Below are 16,762 nucleotides of genomic sequence, written 5' to 3' on the forward strand. Positions count from 1 at the left end.
ACAGCACCATTCAGGAAAGCACATAAAAAACAAATGGAAAACATTTGATTTGTTGTTTTGGACTCCAAATGAATTCCAGCTAAATCCAGACTGGATGGAGTAAATGTGACAGTGCATGGCAGAGAGAGACGATCCGTCCCATCTGCTAGGCCAGGCTCTCGTTCAGCTGAGCGTGGATCTCCTGAAAGCTCGGCCTCTGCTTGGCGTTCCTCCTCCAGCAGCTCAGCATCAGATCATTGTAGACTGAGTCTGGACAACATGGAGGCTTTGGTAGGTAAACCTGGGAGCATGAGACAAAATATTAAGGTAGCATCAGAGGCGGCAAAAGAACAGACATTTTTTCACTCAAGTACAGTAGCAGTGCAGGTTAAGTAAAAAGTAGCCCTAATTTCTACTGGCTGTTTCCAACTGAACCTCATGGCATATTTGTGAGACAATGTGTGATTCCTTGTATGATTCCCACAAACAAACTGCGATTGACAATAACTGAGACCATAAGCAGATTAGATCGGTCGCCTGAACCTGTGTCATGCTCACCTGTTTGCCCTGGTCCCTGAAGAACTCGCCGGTGTTTTCAATCACCTGCTCGTCAGAGAGCTGTGAGTACGGCTGCTCCTCACACAGAGTCAGAATCTCCCACAGAGTCACTCCGAACGCCCACATGTCACTGGCCATGGTGAATTTACCCTGAGAGAACAGACAAATGAATCCATATAAAAGCAGTCAGTGATGTTGACCTATACTAAGGTATAATGTGTTTATTTGAACAGCTTGATTGAGGGTTTTTTTTTCTTTTTTTTTTCTGTATACTTTGTGTGAAATTTAAAATAATCACACATACATGATTCACTAGTCATAACATGATCTATTCAAACAGTTTCTTTCTTTTTTCCCCTTTTTTTTTCCTTTTTAGATTTTTTTTGGCCTTTAATGCCTTTATTGAACAGTGGATAGTGATGGAAACGGGAGGAGAGAAAGGGGGATGACACGCAGCAAAGGGCCGAGGGTGGGAGTTGAACCCAGGGCCGTCGCATCGACGACTGTAGCTTCTGTACAGCTAAACCCGTGCCCTAAAGCACTTTGTTTCTGTGTTTTAATTCAAATTTAACATGTTTTTATTAAATTTCACATTTTTATTCAAATTTTACGTTTTTATTATATTTCACGTTTTAATAAAAAATTCACATTTTTAATTATATTTGATGTTTTTATTCAAATTTCACATTTTTATTATATTTGATGTTTTTTATTTAAATTTCAAGTTTTTTCTCTAAATTTCACGTTTTTTCTATAAATTTCACAATTTTATACAAATGCAGACAGATTACAAGTGCATAAAATAGCCTGCTTGATTTTTTAAATTTCTCTGGAGAAGAATTAAAGGTAGGTAGATATAATAAATATCTGAGCTAGAGTGGAAAAATAGACCTAAAATGAACACGCTTCATCATGCAGGCCTCAAACTCTGTTGAAAACTCACCAGCAGGATGCTCTCCCAGGACATCCAGCGAATAGGCAGCACGGCCCGGCCCTGGATCCTGTAGTAGTCTCCTCTGTACAGGTTCCTGCTCATGCCGAAGTCAGCGATCTTTATGGTGAAGTTCTTTCCCACCAGGCAGTTTCGTGTCGCCAGATCACGATGGACAAAGTTGAGAGAGGACAGGTACTTCATACCGGATGCAATCTGCACAGCCATGCCGATCAGTTTACTGTAAGAGAAGGAATATGATATTGACTTCATTATCGTGTCATGTATAAACAATATGCCCAGGCAAAAACACAGCATGCTTTAAAGACAGCATAATGTGGAAAAAGAGACCAAAGTAGACACATGCAATATAATATAAGTGCAACATATTCTACTAATACATAAAGGTCTCTGAATATATTTTCTAATAACTCCAATTTAATGTAAAGATGTGAGCCTACCTGACCATGCTCTTCCCCTCTTTCTCCTCCTCTCCTGCCTTGTCCTCATCAGCGGCCTCTTTACGTCTCAGGCTGCACAGGAACTGATTCAGGTCTCCGTTCTCCATGTACTCAGTGATCATACGCAGCGGGTCCGTGTCCACACACACCGCCAGCAGACGCACGATGTTCGGGTCCCTGAGGCGAGACATTATCCTGATCTCCTTCAGGAAGTCGTTCCTGCAGGCGGCACAGCAGGGACGAACAATTGTAATTTACCGCTTGATTAATGGCAGCATTAATAATTTGAATAAATAATAACAACCAGCAGGAGATTAATGTTCTGTGCAAATTTATAAACAACAAAGTTATGAATTTCTTTCACCTTGCGTTCTTGTTGGCGTCTTCTCGCAGTGTCTTCACAGCCACCAGCAGAGGAGACTCAGAGGTTCCCTCCACAGTCAGATCCTCGCCCAGGAAGTCCTGCATGCCCTCTGCCTCACACAGGTGCACCTGTGTGTAACAGTACTGTTTCAGCCCATCATGCACGCAGCAACAGTGGAAACCATCTGTTTAAGTCAGCTTAATACCACTAAGTGATTAGCTTTTGTCTGCATGTACTCCTTTTACCACACACACTCAATATACAGTATAAGTGCACATACTTCTCCAAACTGGCCCTCCCCTAGCTTCTCCTTGAAGGTGAGATTGTGTCTGGGGAACTCTCTCATGGACGAATCGGTGCCAGCAAACAGGTTCATGTTGACGGCTGTGATGGAGTTTGTGCTGCTGTCTGAAGGCTCCTGCAGGTATATAATGTCTGCCTCCGCATAGTGTGGGGCGCCGTCTGAACCGCCGGCTGCAAGAGCTCGACAGGAGGAGCTCAGTCCTGATGTGGAAAATAAAACACATTATTACACTTAAATACAGAAGCTGTAGTCTGAGCTAATCCTCAAGGGTATTTATTGTCTTACCCAGGTGTTCCGTGGACTGGGCAAACTCAGGCAGCTTCCTGATGAGACGTGAAGGCTCCTGGTAGTCGGCGCAGAGGGGGAAGATTCTCTCATAGGTGGAGCTGGAGGTGGAGCCGCTCTCGCTGGTCAGAGAGGAGTGATGGGAGGAGAAGGCCTGAGTCTGGACCGCGAGACGAGCCGTGAGTTCATCGTCCAGCATCCGACGAGATGCCTAAGAAAAGTGTGAAAGTTGAAGTCAAGATAATTGTGTAAGACACCAAAGTTGGATGTAAGATCTGTCAAACAGAAAGACGACATCTTGTAAATGAGGAGTGATTGTAAACTGAAGAAAAGGAGATGTCGTCTCCTGTCCCCATGTTTTATATAAGCAGTGCTTTGATCTACAAGGTCTCCATGAGGCAAACTCATAGGTGAACATAAAGTACAGTCTATACAAACATATACTTCTTTACCACCTAAATTTAGCGTGTTGATGTGGGTTTTTCACAAATGCGCCCGCAACAGGGTTAGTAAACAGTGAAGATGTTACGGTGGTTCTGTCCTTTTAGTCTGTTTATTAAATTTGGCGCGACAAATTTGGAACGATGTTCGAGCGCTGCTCGTGCGGAGACGGGCAGAATTTGTAGCTGAGATGATGAGGAGTCGCAGAAGTTACACATGGAGCATAGCATCTCGCCGGAAAGGGGGCGGAGATTAGCGTGTTGACACAGGTTTTGTGTTCCCATCAATGCCGATCGGAGCCGAGGCGATAATTACCCGGGTCTACTGCAGAGTCATTTGACCCGGGTCTGAGTGCTGATTGTAACCTTTCCCATTAAGCAAAAAAGCCGGGTGTTAGCGGGTGTTAGTGGGTTTTTTGACCAGTGGGAAAACGGCTATACAATGACAACTGCTACTATTATTATGCGATCACATGATATAAAATAACCAAACCAGTCACAGTGAAACACAGAAAGGCTGCTGGGCTTCATGTGGTCACACAGTGTTAAATTAATGCATGAGCTCAAGATGTTTGTGTGGCAGAAGTTTTCTTTTTCATCACCCCTAAGAGACTTTTTTATTACCAGTATACCCTCAGCTGCTGATTGCAGTGCTCCCCAGTCCATTTCCACTCATACAGCCCATTTTATAAAAGCAAGACAATCATTCACAAAGTCATTTCCTTTATCTCCTCTGTGAGGATACTGTATGTCTCCCCCGGGGAAGGAACAAATCACCTCTACATCGTACGCATTGCATGGTTTCTCCTTTTCTAAAATATGTATTAGAAAACGTGAAAATGTAAAAACAAGGTATCTTACAAAATACTCTCCTCACCTTCTCCAGCATCTTCTGCCACACCTGCCTCCACAGGATGATGACGATGATGGTCATCAGGATGGCGATGATGGCCACCAGGCAGCCAATCAGGATCCGGGTGTTGCTGTCGTCCACTTTGTGAGTCGGATCATCTCCTGACAGTTTGGAGAGTTTCATTTAATCCATCACAATTTAAGATCTTTTTACAGTCTGCTTTATGAGCTGCATAATCCCCTTCATGTTCCATCAGTAAAAAGCCTGACATGTGTTTGATCGGTCATTTCTGACGCTGACAGCAGGGGGCACTGTTCAACCAGGAAACAGTTAAACCACCTTTTAAACTGAGCAGTTACCTACACCAGGCATGTTCAATAACTATTAGAAGGTACAGATTTTAAACAGCGAAGTGCGATGGGGCTGAACGTTGACATCTCCGGTCAGACCTACAAAATAGTGTAACAGTGACGTGTAATCTGTGACCTTTTAATCCCTCATGAGAAGTTAGTGGCTGTTTTTATAACGTCTTTTTTCATTCAGCTCAATCTGCTCACACAGTATGGTTACACTTTTTACATTTCTTTGCTTAACAACACTCATAACTAACGAACGGGCCCAAGAGATTGTTTCATCGAATAGCCAACTGGTACATGATGATCTAATATTCAAACAAAGTACTGCTGAATGAGCTGCATTAGCTCTGTATGTCTTCATCAGCAGCATGAGAGGTAAAATGTTTTTATTGAAAAATCATCACTTTTTCTTCGCCTTTTATGCCTCTATTAAGTGAGAGGGCAGTGGACAGTGTTGGAAACGGGAGAAGAGAGAGTGGGATGACCAGCGGCGCGGGGCCGAGGGTGGGTGTTGGGCTGCTGCATCAAGAGGTTTTGGCCTCTGTACACAGGCTGCTGGTTTAACCGCTGAGCTAAACCAGCACCTGTTACATTTTATCTTTGTTTTTTGAACATGTATAATGTAAGAAAGATGATGAAAAGGCTGGATTAAGGTCTCTTAAGGTGTAGGATTGGGCCCATAGTCTGCCAGTTAAACAGGTCTGACCTATAGTTTCAGACTGAAATAAACTATACACCGATCTGCCATAACATTATGACCACCTGCCACCCTGAGCGGTCTGCGGCTACACAGCCCCATACGCAACAAAGTGTGATGCACTGTGTGTTCTGACACCTTTCTATCGAAGTCACTTTTTCAGCAGTTTGAGCTTCAGTAGCTCTTCTGTTGGACCGGACCACACAGGCCAGCCTTCACTCCCCACGTGCATCAGTGAACCTTGGCCACCCATGAACCTGTCACCGGTTCACCGGTTTCCCCTCCTTGGAGCTGACCACTGCAGACCGGGAGCACCCCACAAGAGCTGCAGCTTTGGAGATGCTCTGACCCAGCTGTCTGGCCGTCACAATTTGGCTCTTGTCAAAGTCGCTCACATCCTTAAACTTGACCTTTTTTCCTGCTTCAAACACATCACCTGTGAGGACAAAATGTTCACTTGCTGCCAAACATATCCCACCCACTGACAGGGACCAGTGTAGCAAGATAATCAATGGTATTCACTTCACCTGTCGATTATACGTTACACTCGACCTGTGTTTTGTTTACCAGCATATGTTGCTTCCTGTCTGCCACATCAAACCAGCCTGCACTTCCTCTTACCAACTGTCACCTCCCTGAAGTTATACTTTAGAGAAATAGAACAATAAAAGTTCAGCTGCTGACCTGGCAGTGTGTTTGTGGGGTGTCCGTGTTTGCGAGGAGTCAGGGAGTTATTGTAAACTGCTGAGCCTAAAAGAGACAAGGACACAGAGTCAAAGAGGAAGCAGCTGAGGGGCAGTTAATGCTCCAGTACGTGAAGAGTTAACACTCAAAGTTCCCCTTTTACCTGACTGGAAGGCCACCTCGCTGAACAGCATCCACACGTCACTGAAGTGAAAACGGCATTTGATGGCGCTGGCTGTGCGATCCCCGAGCGGCACGGTGACAAAGCGGGCGCTCTGGCTCAGACGGTCCACGGCGGGCCTGAAGGTCACGGGGTCGGCCTCCCAGTCTGACCCTGACCGGAAGTAACAGCCGGCTTGCCTGAACATCCTCACCCCTCTGCTGAACATGTTGTTACAGTGAACCTGTGGAGGGGATGAGGGGATATGTAACCACAAGCAAATGTAATAGTCAATAATCTGTTAATATCTCCAGACCCTTTGACCCTGATGACTAAACGGGTGCAGAGCAGATACACAGGGAGAGATGAGGCAGCAGCAGGTGTACTGATGACTAATCTGTTTGCTTTGCTGTAGCTGAAAAATCTGTCATCTCTGGCCGCAGCACTTCCCCATCTCATGACAAATAGGCTCATTATATGAGGCTACTTTGCATCATTTTATAAACTTTATGTCTCAATAAAAACGCAGCAGCTATAGAAGATGGATGCTTGCCCAGCGTGGCGTAGTGTCGCCTCAGCATTTTAGAAACACTTTTTTAATACCAAGCTGCTCATAAAGTTCTCCTCTGCTCCTTACCTTCATGGAGGTGAAGTTTCGGACGTGGTCGAACTCAAAGATCATCTCCACGTAACCTTTGGAGAAGCTGTTGTTGCTCCAGCCCACGTAGTCGTAGCCCGGCCACATGCCATATATGTGGCTGTGGAGGAAATCATCCAGACCCCAGGTACCGTCTGTCAGCTGACCCAGGCCCTTCGTCGGTCTAAATGAGCGATGCATGGAGGAGATGAAGAGAGGAAACATGAGCGTTTAAGATCTTATCCGATGAGGAGTGTACAAATGATTAAACAGACTTTACTTTGGCCTAACTTTCTTTATAGATGTCACAGTAAAATCCAGACCTTTCAGCCGCTGCTCCATCGTACACAGAGTCATTAAAGAAGACGTCCAGGCCTCTGTAGATCATTTGGTGCCCATCTGGAATACTGTAAGACATCAGGCCATCTACAGGGGGTCAAAGGTAAAAAATATAGGGGAGTCAGTACATACCATAGACTGTATAAAAATATGGACAACATGACAGCTCCCTAAAAGTGAAGCCAAACCCTCTCTATCGCCCCCTGCTGACTGGCTGCAGTATAGCTCATAAAGCCCGCCTCCTCCATGTTAACAGATGGGACATGAGTCAAACTATAAAATCAAAATACATGTCAAAAACATTTTTCTCAAACATGGTTTCTGTCATTATAGTTAGTTCTTATCATGCTGATTTATGTCCAAGTGTTCATTTTTCTGACAAGTTTATTTTTAATTAGTTATTTGATGCTGTAAAAAGAATGATTGACAGCTCTGTTGACAAATTCAGCTCCTGCAGCCGATCTGTTCCTGATTAGCAGAGTAGAGGAGGAACGGTGAGAGGAGACGTAACTAAAACTATCACTACAGTCATTGAAGGTTACAATCTGTGAACGTTAACCTCAGACCAACACAAGAAGCTGTTCTGCTGTTAAACACGCTGGTGTGAGGGATCTTTGCTGGGGTTTTTTCCGGTAAGTTAAGTGTCAGTGGCTACGATGGCTCCACCCGTCGATCTCTACTGTGCAACTCTGGCTCCAAATGATGTCACCATCGCGAGATGACAGCGCCTATCACAGGGGCTATTATGGTTTCAATTTCGTACAATGAGAGCAGATGGAGATGCGTCCATCTATTTATACAGTTATTGGTAAACTCATATATTCAGTTCAATTCAAACTTTTCTTTTATATAAAATGTTTTACTATTCATTCAGAACTCCATATCATACTACATTATATACATATACATACAGTAATACACCGTACTGTATGATACCATACTGCGTTTGATATTCTGTTTTCACTGCTGTACTCTCTCTATATAATGTTTTACTAGACTATATTGCACCCAACATTATACTACATCTTCTACCTCATATCATACTGCATTGTATCATACTGTTAAAATGTTGCTGCTATCATTCATACCATGTCACTTCATCCAACAACACTTTAACTTGTCATTTACTCCTACTTACAATTACAATGTTATAATTTCATTTAGCAGACGCTCTTGTCCAAAGCCACGTACGTCTGAGAGTTAATACAACAGAAGCAACGATCAGGACAGGAGGGAACGAAGTCAGTAAGAGCCAACAAACAGCTTCACATGCAATCGGACACTGGTGCCGACAGACAGGACGTTTTTTTGTTTGTTTTTATAATGAGCATCATCATCATGAGAATCCTAATCAACATAAACCACATCCTCAATCATCATCAATAGCTTCAATATCATTAAGGTCAGAGTTCGTGAAAGAGCTGGGTCTTTAGCTTCTTCTGAAAGGTCAAAGGGGAAGCTAGCGATTTAGTACTTGTATACCAGCTGAATATACCTCATATTTTATTCTAATTATTTGATCTATCCTTCTTTTTATTTGTACTTACTATGTGCTATTTAGTCTTTCTGTTGCTGCAACACCAGCATTTCCCCTCTGGTGATCAATAAAGGATTATCGTATCTTAAACTTTACAGACAGGCTTAAAGGCAATACTTACTGCGTTACATACAAAGCACTATAAGAGTTGCTGGTTTAAAATGCAAAATATATACAAATTAAAGTCTTACAAAGAGGCAGCTGTGCCAGCGTCTCCATAGCAGGGATTGGTAGTGTGTAGCACTATGTCTGATGTTTGATAAAACCGAGGATTCCATATCAGAGACATTAAGCCAGCAAATAAATGCTACAAAGAAATCTTAAATGACACAAGATTTCTGTCTCCGTTTAGAAACATTTCACTTGTAGAACATCTGAGTCATTTAAGTAGTAGCTACTTCAGGTCTCTGTAAGCTTTCTTAGTAGTAGTTTGTCAGTGCATGTGTAAGATGCAGAGTTGTACAATCAGCCGTGAACAGAGACGTCTTCACTCGACCTGTACACATACTAAACCTGTGTTTATGCTCAATGGATGGTAAATGGACTGTACTTATAGCGCGTTTTTCAAGTCTTCTGACCACTCAAAGCACTTTCACATTCACACATGGCAAATCTCCAATCATACACTAATGGCGATGCCTTCAGGAGCAGTTTGGGGTTCAGTGTCTTGCCAAGAACACTCATGTGACTGTAGCAGGTCAGGGATTGAACCTTCCGATTGAGGGAGGACCCACTCTGTCACTGAGCCACAGCCGCCCACTATGAATGTGCATGTGCATATGTATCATATATAACACTATGTAAGTGAACAAATTCCCTGTATGGCAAATTACTAAAGATGAATCTAGATTTGGTTATTATTCTGTGCAGCTCGATGAAGACATTTGTCTGTGTGTGATGGAATGATAATGACTAACCGAGCCATTCACAGCCGTACAGCTCCACTCTCATGCACACGATCATGGAGTTATCCGTCACAGGCATGAAGCGCACATATCGAGCGATGATGGGAGGCTCCAGATCCTTCAGCACCACATCATACGCATTCCTGTTCCCCTCAATGACCTGGCACAGGAGACATGAAGAAGACTGAGTGAATGAAACGTGTCAGGTATAAAAATCAAACCACTTAAACATACTCTGAGGGAGTTACAGCTTTGATTCTTTGAACACAGACTCTGCTGCAGGGAACTGAGGTTGCTGAGTGATAAAATTGCGTCTTTACTAAAGCATTTAAGCAGCAGAAAACTGTCCCTGATCTCCAGCGATCGCTAGTGCAAGTTACCACTTAACCCGCAGAGTCTGCTACGAGCTGCTGTTATCTTTTGATCCTGCTTCCTGCCATCTCTCACCAGAGGTGCAGGAAGCATTAAGATCAGATCCTGTGATTTAAAAATAAAGTGACTTAATCCCCCCCAGGCTCTATTTAAAAGTGTCCAACTTAACAGCAGAAATAAACATGTTTACAGCTTGGTAAGAAACATGGTTTTAATTCAATTATATAGATTATATCATGGCTTAAAGTTAGGCGTAATTAGGGGCGTGGTCGCTTTGAGTGACAGCTGGATACGAGCTTTCACCTGAACTTAACCTCTCGGCCGTGTTTGTGTTGTTGGTGCCTTTTGAAGATATTTTCATGCAAATATCTGACAAATAATAATGTACAAACAGACCATCCAAGAAGTCTGTGCTCCAGTGTTTTTGGTGAGTGAAAATATGACTATTATGTTTATCTGTTAGCAGTTATTAGCAGGTAACGTTGTCTGCGCTCACAATATTTGGCTTGTTAGCTGGTTCTGTGTTTTTCATACATTTATGTATTTGTGGCAGGCAGTGCACGGGAGTCAGAATTGTTGTTGACAGCTTTCCGTAGGGATGAGAAGACCGGTTCTTTTAAGTAACCCAGTTAGTTTTTTTCTACCCACAAAATTGCTTTCTAACCCTTGACGTGTTTGATGGAGTCTGCCATCGAACGCATCAATGTTTCACAAGCTCTCTGAGCTTTTTTTACTCAAATAAACAACTCCAGCCGGCCACCACGACCACAAAGAGTCTCATTCTGTGGGAACACTGGCTGTGTTTGAAATCTCATACTATATACTGCACACTGTGTTTGGTAGTATGTAGTATGGATCTGTTCAAATTCATTTTGCTGTATGCTACACCAGGCGCCAGTTTCCAGCCTTGGAAATAGGAAGTAAACAACAGCCCGCCCCTTCTGCTCAAATGCTGCCGTCTGCCATTTCAACTGCCGTTGTGACAATCCAGCGCTTTGCATTGTGGGATACAGTAGGCGTGGTAGACTGGTCCGATGCTTTCAGGAGATTTTCTTGGAATCAGTGCGACATCAGGGAATTTTTGGCATACTGCACATTTTGCTTTTCCTTGCATACTACATACTACATTTTGGCCAAATCAGTACGTACTGCTCGTATAGTTTGGCATTTGGAACACAGACTCTGTCTTTAAAGATATAATCTCGAAGATTTCAGTTTCGTTCTCTTTGGTGGCACCTTATGGCGATAAAGGGTAATTGCGCGAGTACACGCCCTACATATCAAGACGTCCACAGTTGGCTCCCTTTGTTACAGTTGTAACTCTTGATTTTCCTCGGTCGCTTTCCTTTTCAGACTGTTTGCCTTCATCTGAGTGTTTGAATTTTTTAAACTTATTTTTGAAGTTGTATCTGTTGTCATCCATCTTTTCTTTGTTTGTTCAGCCATAGTAGATTACTGTTTACTCGCTTGCAGAGTCCGGAAAAGCTGCCGCTTAGCTCCACCTACCCTCTCTGGCAGACCAACCACTGCTGGCTGATGGAAAACGTGTCACTCACTGGGCGCCGCTTGTGATTTTTTTGTGAATGTCGCCACAGACACCCAGTCTGTAATAATACTATATACTGCAAATGCAAAGGCTTTCATCAGTGGGCCATAGGCTCAGTCACCATTGTGTTACCTCATTCAGCGATAGATAGAGACTTAACAGTGATTTATTTACATGAAAATCTTCCAGATTATTACTTTAATTAGTCAGCTAATACGTTAGCGGTTAGCATAGACCTGATATCAATTTATATTTAATAACTTAGAGTTCAACAACCACTTGTTTCTCTCCAGCTCCACCCTTTGGACCAAGTATAGCCACTTCTGGCTCCAGTAAACAAAGATGGCAACGGTAAAAATCCAAACTCAAGCTTCAGACAGCATTAATGAACGAAGAGGTGACCTCACGCCGATGATAATGTAGAGACCTAAACTGAATCCTGAAACCCAGCAATATCTAGACAAGCTCACCTGCCTTCCCTTCCTGTCGTGCCAGCCCACCCAGTTGCTGCCGTCGCGGCTGTACTTGATCCTGTACTTCTGGGCAAACTCATTACCCATCCCGTCAGCGTGGCGACCCTGCGTGCCCACCAGGGTGAGGAAGTGCAGTGAGCGCAGGTCCACCTGGAGGTACTCTTTGAGGCCATCCGGCTCTGACATGATGTCAGGACACCAGGCTCCATCACCGTCTCCGTTATCCAGGTCCAGTCTGAATAGTGTAAGAAATACGAGGGGAGACGGTGAAGAAGAGCAGAGTTCATGTGCATGAAAGACAAGAGGAGAGAAATGTTGGAGGACATGCATGCAGGTGGGAGTGAGGGAGAATTCATATTTAAATGAACATATATTTAAGTACCTATCACAGTAATTATTCAAAATGTAGGAATTGAGGAAACTTTCACCTATGGTGACCTTCAAACTTCATGCTTGACCTTAACAGGAAATGAATAGACAAGCTATCTCTATAAGGTAATGGGATGTGCACATACAGCATGTCATTAAATTTAAACATTTACAATTTACGGCAACTGAGGTTAAAATGATTGAAATGATTAGTGCTGAGAGGCGTGATTCAAAGCTCCAGAACAGCATACTTCACAGTTGACACATGCTGATTGAAACGTCAAGTCTGAGGCAGGTTTTTAATCCAGAGCAGTTATTAGTTCCAACAAACAAGAAGAACATTTGGCACAAACAGCAGTAGCCACCAGGGTAGACAGAACTTACAGATTGTCATTATAACATAGAACCTATATTGGAAGTAAAATGTATACCCTGCATGCTGTCTCATGAATGAATGGTTTTAAGTAGGGACAAAATCTTGACACAGCAATATATCACCGTCATGACTCATGCAGTACAATTATTGATTGGCTGGCACTAAATATTGTTATTTTACGGATAATAATTGGCCGAAGAAGAGGTTGAGGAGGAGCAGGATAAAAGAAGAAGAAGAAGGCAGGATAATGTCAGACAGCGGTGAAAAGAAGTTAAGAGAGACACCAGCCACTTTCAAATCCAAAGTCCTGATGTGTTTTCACAGGTGTTTAATTCTTCTGTAAATTTAATTCACAGACTGAAACATTGTTTCATCTCAGTTTGTGAAACTGACACCAAATTGTAATGAATGAATACATTAATCCTGCACGTTACCTCTTTAGGGGCACTTTGTTTTCTTCAGTTAATCACATATCATGATGTATCATTATATGATTGTTGCAATATATCAAGTATCGTCAGCTACCCAGCGATTCCCACCCCTACTCCCACTGCAGATGAAATGAAGTTCAGATGTAAGAAAAGAAAAGTATCATGACACGTGCCTTCCAAATCTCGCAGCAGTTGACTCGGACCACTGACTGGATGCAGAGATGTCCTCGTCCTGAATCTGCCCACCGGTCATACCCAGAGGATACCGACACATTTCTGCAAACACAGAAAGCATCACTGATACACAAGCATGTTTTTATGTGTTTGCATGTGTGACTGTGCGCCTTGTATGTATTTTCTCACGTGTCGTTTTTTGGCTTTTTGTGTGTCTGCAGGATGTAAGGGAGTGTAAAGTGGTCAGGTCCCCTCCTCCCCTCTTCAGTCCCCTTTCCTGCAGCCCTGTGGGCCTCTGAAGCCAAACAGAGGCGTCACTGTGTAGGTGCCAGTCTAAGCAGAGCGAGGCGGGAGCGGCCTCCGAGGTGCCTGCTCTACCTTCTTCTGAATTTCTACCGGAGCCACGTGAGGGACATTTTTCAGTTTTATAGCGCTGGTATCTGCTGGGGTCTAACTTAATCAACTAGCTGCGACACCATCGTGTTAATATGACTCAGTGACGATACCATACATATGCTCGCTGCGTGTACATTTATGTATTCTGACCATCTCTACCTGGTTATTAAGGGACGTCTGTGTTTAATTCACCTTCCCACACTGAACGCCCAACATGTTTGAGAGAGCAGCAGAACAAAAAAGGCTTTTACTGTGAAAATATTCTAAAGTGGAATGAGTGCATGTGTGTGTGGGAGAGAGAGCGTGTGTGTTACCTACAGCTACGCCTACAAATTTTCTAACTCTTCTTTTTTTTTCCACGAATGCCCCCTGCTTGTGAAAGGTGTCCCTGTTCTGAGGATATTTGCTGTCTGACCATTAGCTAAACCACATACACACACACACATACACACACACACACACATACACACACACACACACACACACACACACACACACTCTTAAACACATACACACACATTACATTCTTGCGTGATAAGCCCACCCACCGAAAATTGCTTCCCTTCCCCGTCTTGTCAACAGTCTCATCCCTCAGAAATATGAAGACTTTTTAAATCTGATTAACGACACATCCACATTATACGTTATGCCTTCATCACACATTAAAAATGAATGAAATGAATGGCATCGAACAGGGTCAACCTTCGCTGTGATCCCTACAACAACCCGCATGTACCGATGTGTCCTTGAGCAAGATACTCATCCCTACCTGCTCTCAGACTTTGATGGAAAAGATTTCTGCGATACCTGGGTTAACTTGACATCGTACAGCGGCAGCCAGCAGGATAAAGAGGACGTGGTGCGAAATCCGTTGAACCGCCATGACCTTCATCTCTTCTCTGCGCACCTGAAAGTTTCAGGAAGGTTATAAAACATGTTTATAACTTCTCATAAAAGTTCCCAAAGAAAATCTTGTGCTTTGACATACATTTTTTGATTTATTTGTCGCATAAACAAACAATATGTGTGGTGGCGTAATCTTAAAGCCGTGCAAAAAGACGAGCATGCGAAACACATTGATAGAGGAACCCTTTTGTGTCAGGATGGTACAGATACTTCCTACATCCTTTAAAGCCTGCTTAGGTACGTGCTGGTGAAGGCACACACTGTCCTTGTAATCCTGAAGCGCCCTCTCTCCCTCCAAAGTAGCTCAATTTGATTTACCTTGTTAGAGTCTTGTTAAAGTCTCAGTGACTTAAAGCTCTACCAGACTCTGCAGGTAACTCGACTAGAACCGTAAACCAATAATTACAAAGTGCAAGAGTTTCACGTGGTGCGTTCAGCAAAGATGTGCCGGGACGATGCCATTCTCTTCTGTCTCTTCTGAGTTCTACTGTATTAAATGTAGTTATGTAGTGAATTATAAACATTTCCTTTAATTCTAACAAGTGAAAACAAATGTCTGTAATGCATCCGTCAGTAGAGTTTCCCGTTCTGGAGCTCTGACATGAAAATCACCAACTATCTTTGGAGTGTTATAACTTTTTCCTGTATATTTATGAGCTATGGAATTAAGAAAAACAATATAAATGCAAATTAAGTGCAAATGTCCTACCCTTATTATTCAATGTAAATAAAAATATACCTGTTTCTAACCCTGTAATCCTGTATTATGTACTTTCCATTATGATGCCACCCTCTATACTGAGCTGAGCTGAGCTGGCACAAACCTCCTCTAAAGTCAGTGTGAACTCTGGAGTTAATAGCCACATATAAGAAAATGGATTCGACTTACTCTTGGTAGTTCTTCTCTCGTTATTATGAAACCATCAGTTTCAGGGAATATTCCACATCTACTGTGACTTCATGCATTCAGAAGGCGCTGACCTCTTCCTTGGGAGGACTTTCTGGGAGTGGAAAAGAGAAAGAGAGAGAGAGAGAGAGAGGGACGGAGAGAGAGAGGGGGGAAATGAAGGCTGATGTAAGAGTCTTTCTGGCTGCAGGAAAGAAACAGAGAAAATAACACACTTTGGGACTTTGAGGTGAGGCCCAGAAGTCCCAGAATTCCACCTGATCCACAAATGGTTTCAATTACGGCCCACGGAGGCAGCTGAGTGCAGCAGGATCTGGCAGCTGCCACCGAGAGCTACTGAGAAACACACAGAGTTGATTTTTCATGCAGAGGATAACCTGCTAATTACTGAAGGAGACATGATGTTTTAGAGAAAAATATCACAGGACACAAACAACACAAGTCACAGTTGGAATTTACAAGTGAAATGGACACAGCAGCTACAGCAGAGAGGAGGCAGAGGCTTGTTTTTATTATCATAAATCAATATGTGACTCACAATGGTTTGGATGCATTGAAAAGCATGAATAGTAAGTTATGCGGCAAGAGTTTTACAGAGATCAAGATGGTGTTTTTAATATCATGCCCTTTGGATACCTTTAGGCATCAAAACTGGCGTGAAATCAACACTAAAACGTTTTATTTTCTACTCACAGTCCTTCAAAACTGCTGCAGCAACAACCCGTGAAAGGCTTCCTCCAGGATGTTTTGTGTAAAAACAAATGCTGATGTGAAAGTGCAGGCATCAAAAAAGAAACAGCAAATTAAGATGTCGAAAGACTTTCAGCTACTTCTGTACAGTCACAGCCACGCAGTCCCTTTAAAAAAACAACACGTTAGCTCATATTTTCTTTGAAACCACAATATTTTAAGGGTGTTCCCTGACTGCTAGGCTAACTGCTAATCATTAAAGAAAGCATTTTTTGTATGTAGGCTAACTATGTTCATTGAAAGAAAAAGTTTATACCTGTTTGCTTTCTTACAGAGTTTAATGAGAAGATAACATTTGTCTGTAGATTACTACTACTACTACTACTAGCTACTACTGTGAAGCTACAGTTAGCCTGCTGCATGTGTTTCTGTTAGCTAGCTTAAGCACTGTAAGCTCACATTAGCCTAGCAGCTAACAGCAAACAGAATTTTTTTTTCTGTCTCAAGACTTAGCTAACCATGCTGGATGTTAGTAGTCATATTCTGTTACATTTGGTAATCGTGCTGTTTTCTCTTGATTACTGTGTTTATGCTAGGTTCAGCCAACTGGTTGCTGGCTCCTAAGCCGTACA

General features: G+C 42.9%; 1 protein-coding gene across 1 annotated transcript; it reads right to left on the bottom strand.

Annotated features, from left to right (window-relative positions):
• Positions 1-145: 145 nt before the first annotated feature.
• LOC138611503 (discoidin domain-containing receptor 2-like) lies at positions 146-15,461 on the bottom strand. Its single transcript, XM_069684657.1, has 17 exons — positions 15,423-15,461; positions 14,435-14,534; positions 13,225-13,333; positions 11,879-12,116; positions 9,503-9,650; positions 7,033-7,135; positions 6,710-6,893; positions 6,076-6,316; positions 5,913-5,978; positions 4,200-4,336; positions 2,883-3,093; positions 2,574-2,797; positions 2,294-2,421; positions 1,968-2,148; positions 1,481-1,735; positions 538-687; positions 146-280 (listed from the first exon to the last, which is right to left on the bottom strand). The coding sequence occupies exons 2-17, from the start codon at positions 14,517-14,519 to the stop codon at positions 146-148; spliced, it is 2,595 nt and encodes an 864-aa protein (XP_069540758.1). The 5' UTR covers positions 14,520-14,534; positions 15,423-15,461.
• Between the last annotated feature and the right edge of the window lie 1,301 nt (positions 15,462-16,762).

This window comes from Semicossyphus pulcher, unplaced genomic scaffold (assembly GCF_022749685.1).
Source record: "Semicossyphus pulcher isolate SPU_LCO1_2020_fin unplaced genomic scaffold, fSemPul1.0.p SCAF_7, whole genome shotgun sequence".
Taxonomy (NCBI): domain Eukaryota; kingdom Metazoa; phylum Chordata; class Actinopteri; order Labriformes; family Labridae; genus Semicossyphus; species Semicossyphus pulcher.

Coding starts and splice junctions, on each gene's coding strand:
- LOC138611503 (XM_069684657.1), bottom strand. CDS start 14,519: ATGAAGGTCATGGCGGTTCAACGGATTTCGCACCACGTCCTCTTTATC. Junction 4,337..5,912: donor CCCCACAAACACACTGCCAG/GTCAGCAGCTGA, acceptor CCAAACTGTCAG/GAGATGATCCGACTCACAAA. Junction 2,422..2,573: donor GGGAGGGCCAGTTTGGAGAA/GTATGTGCACTT, acceptor TGTTACACACAG/GTGCACCTGTGTGAGGCAGA.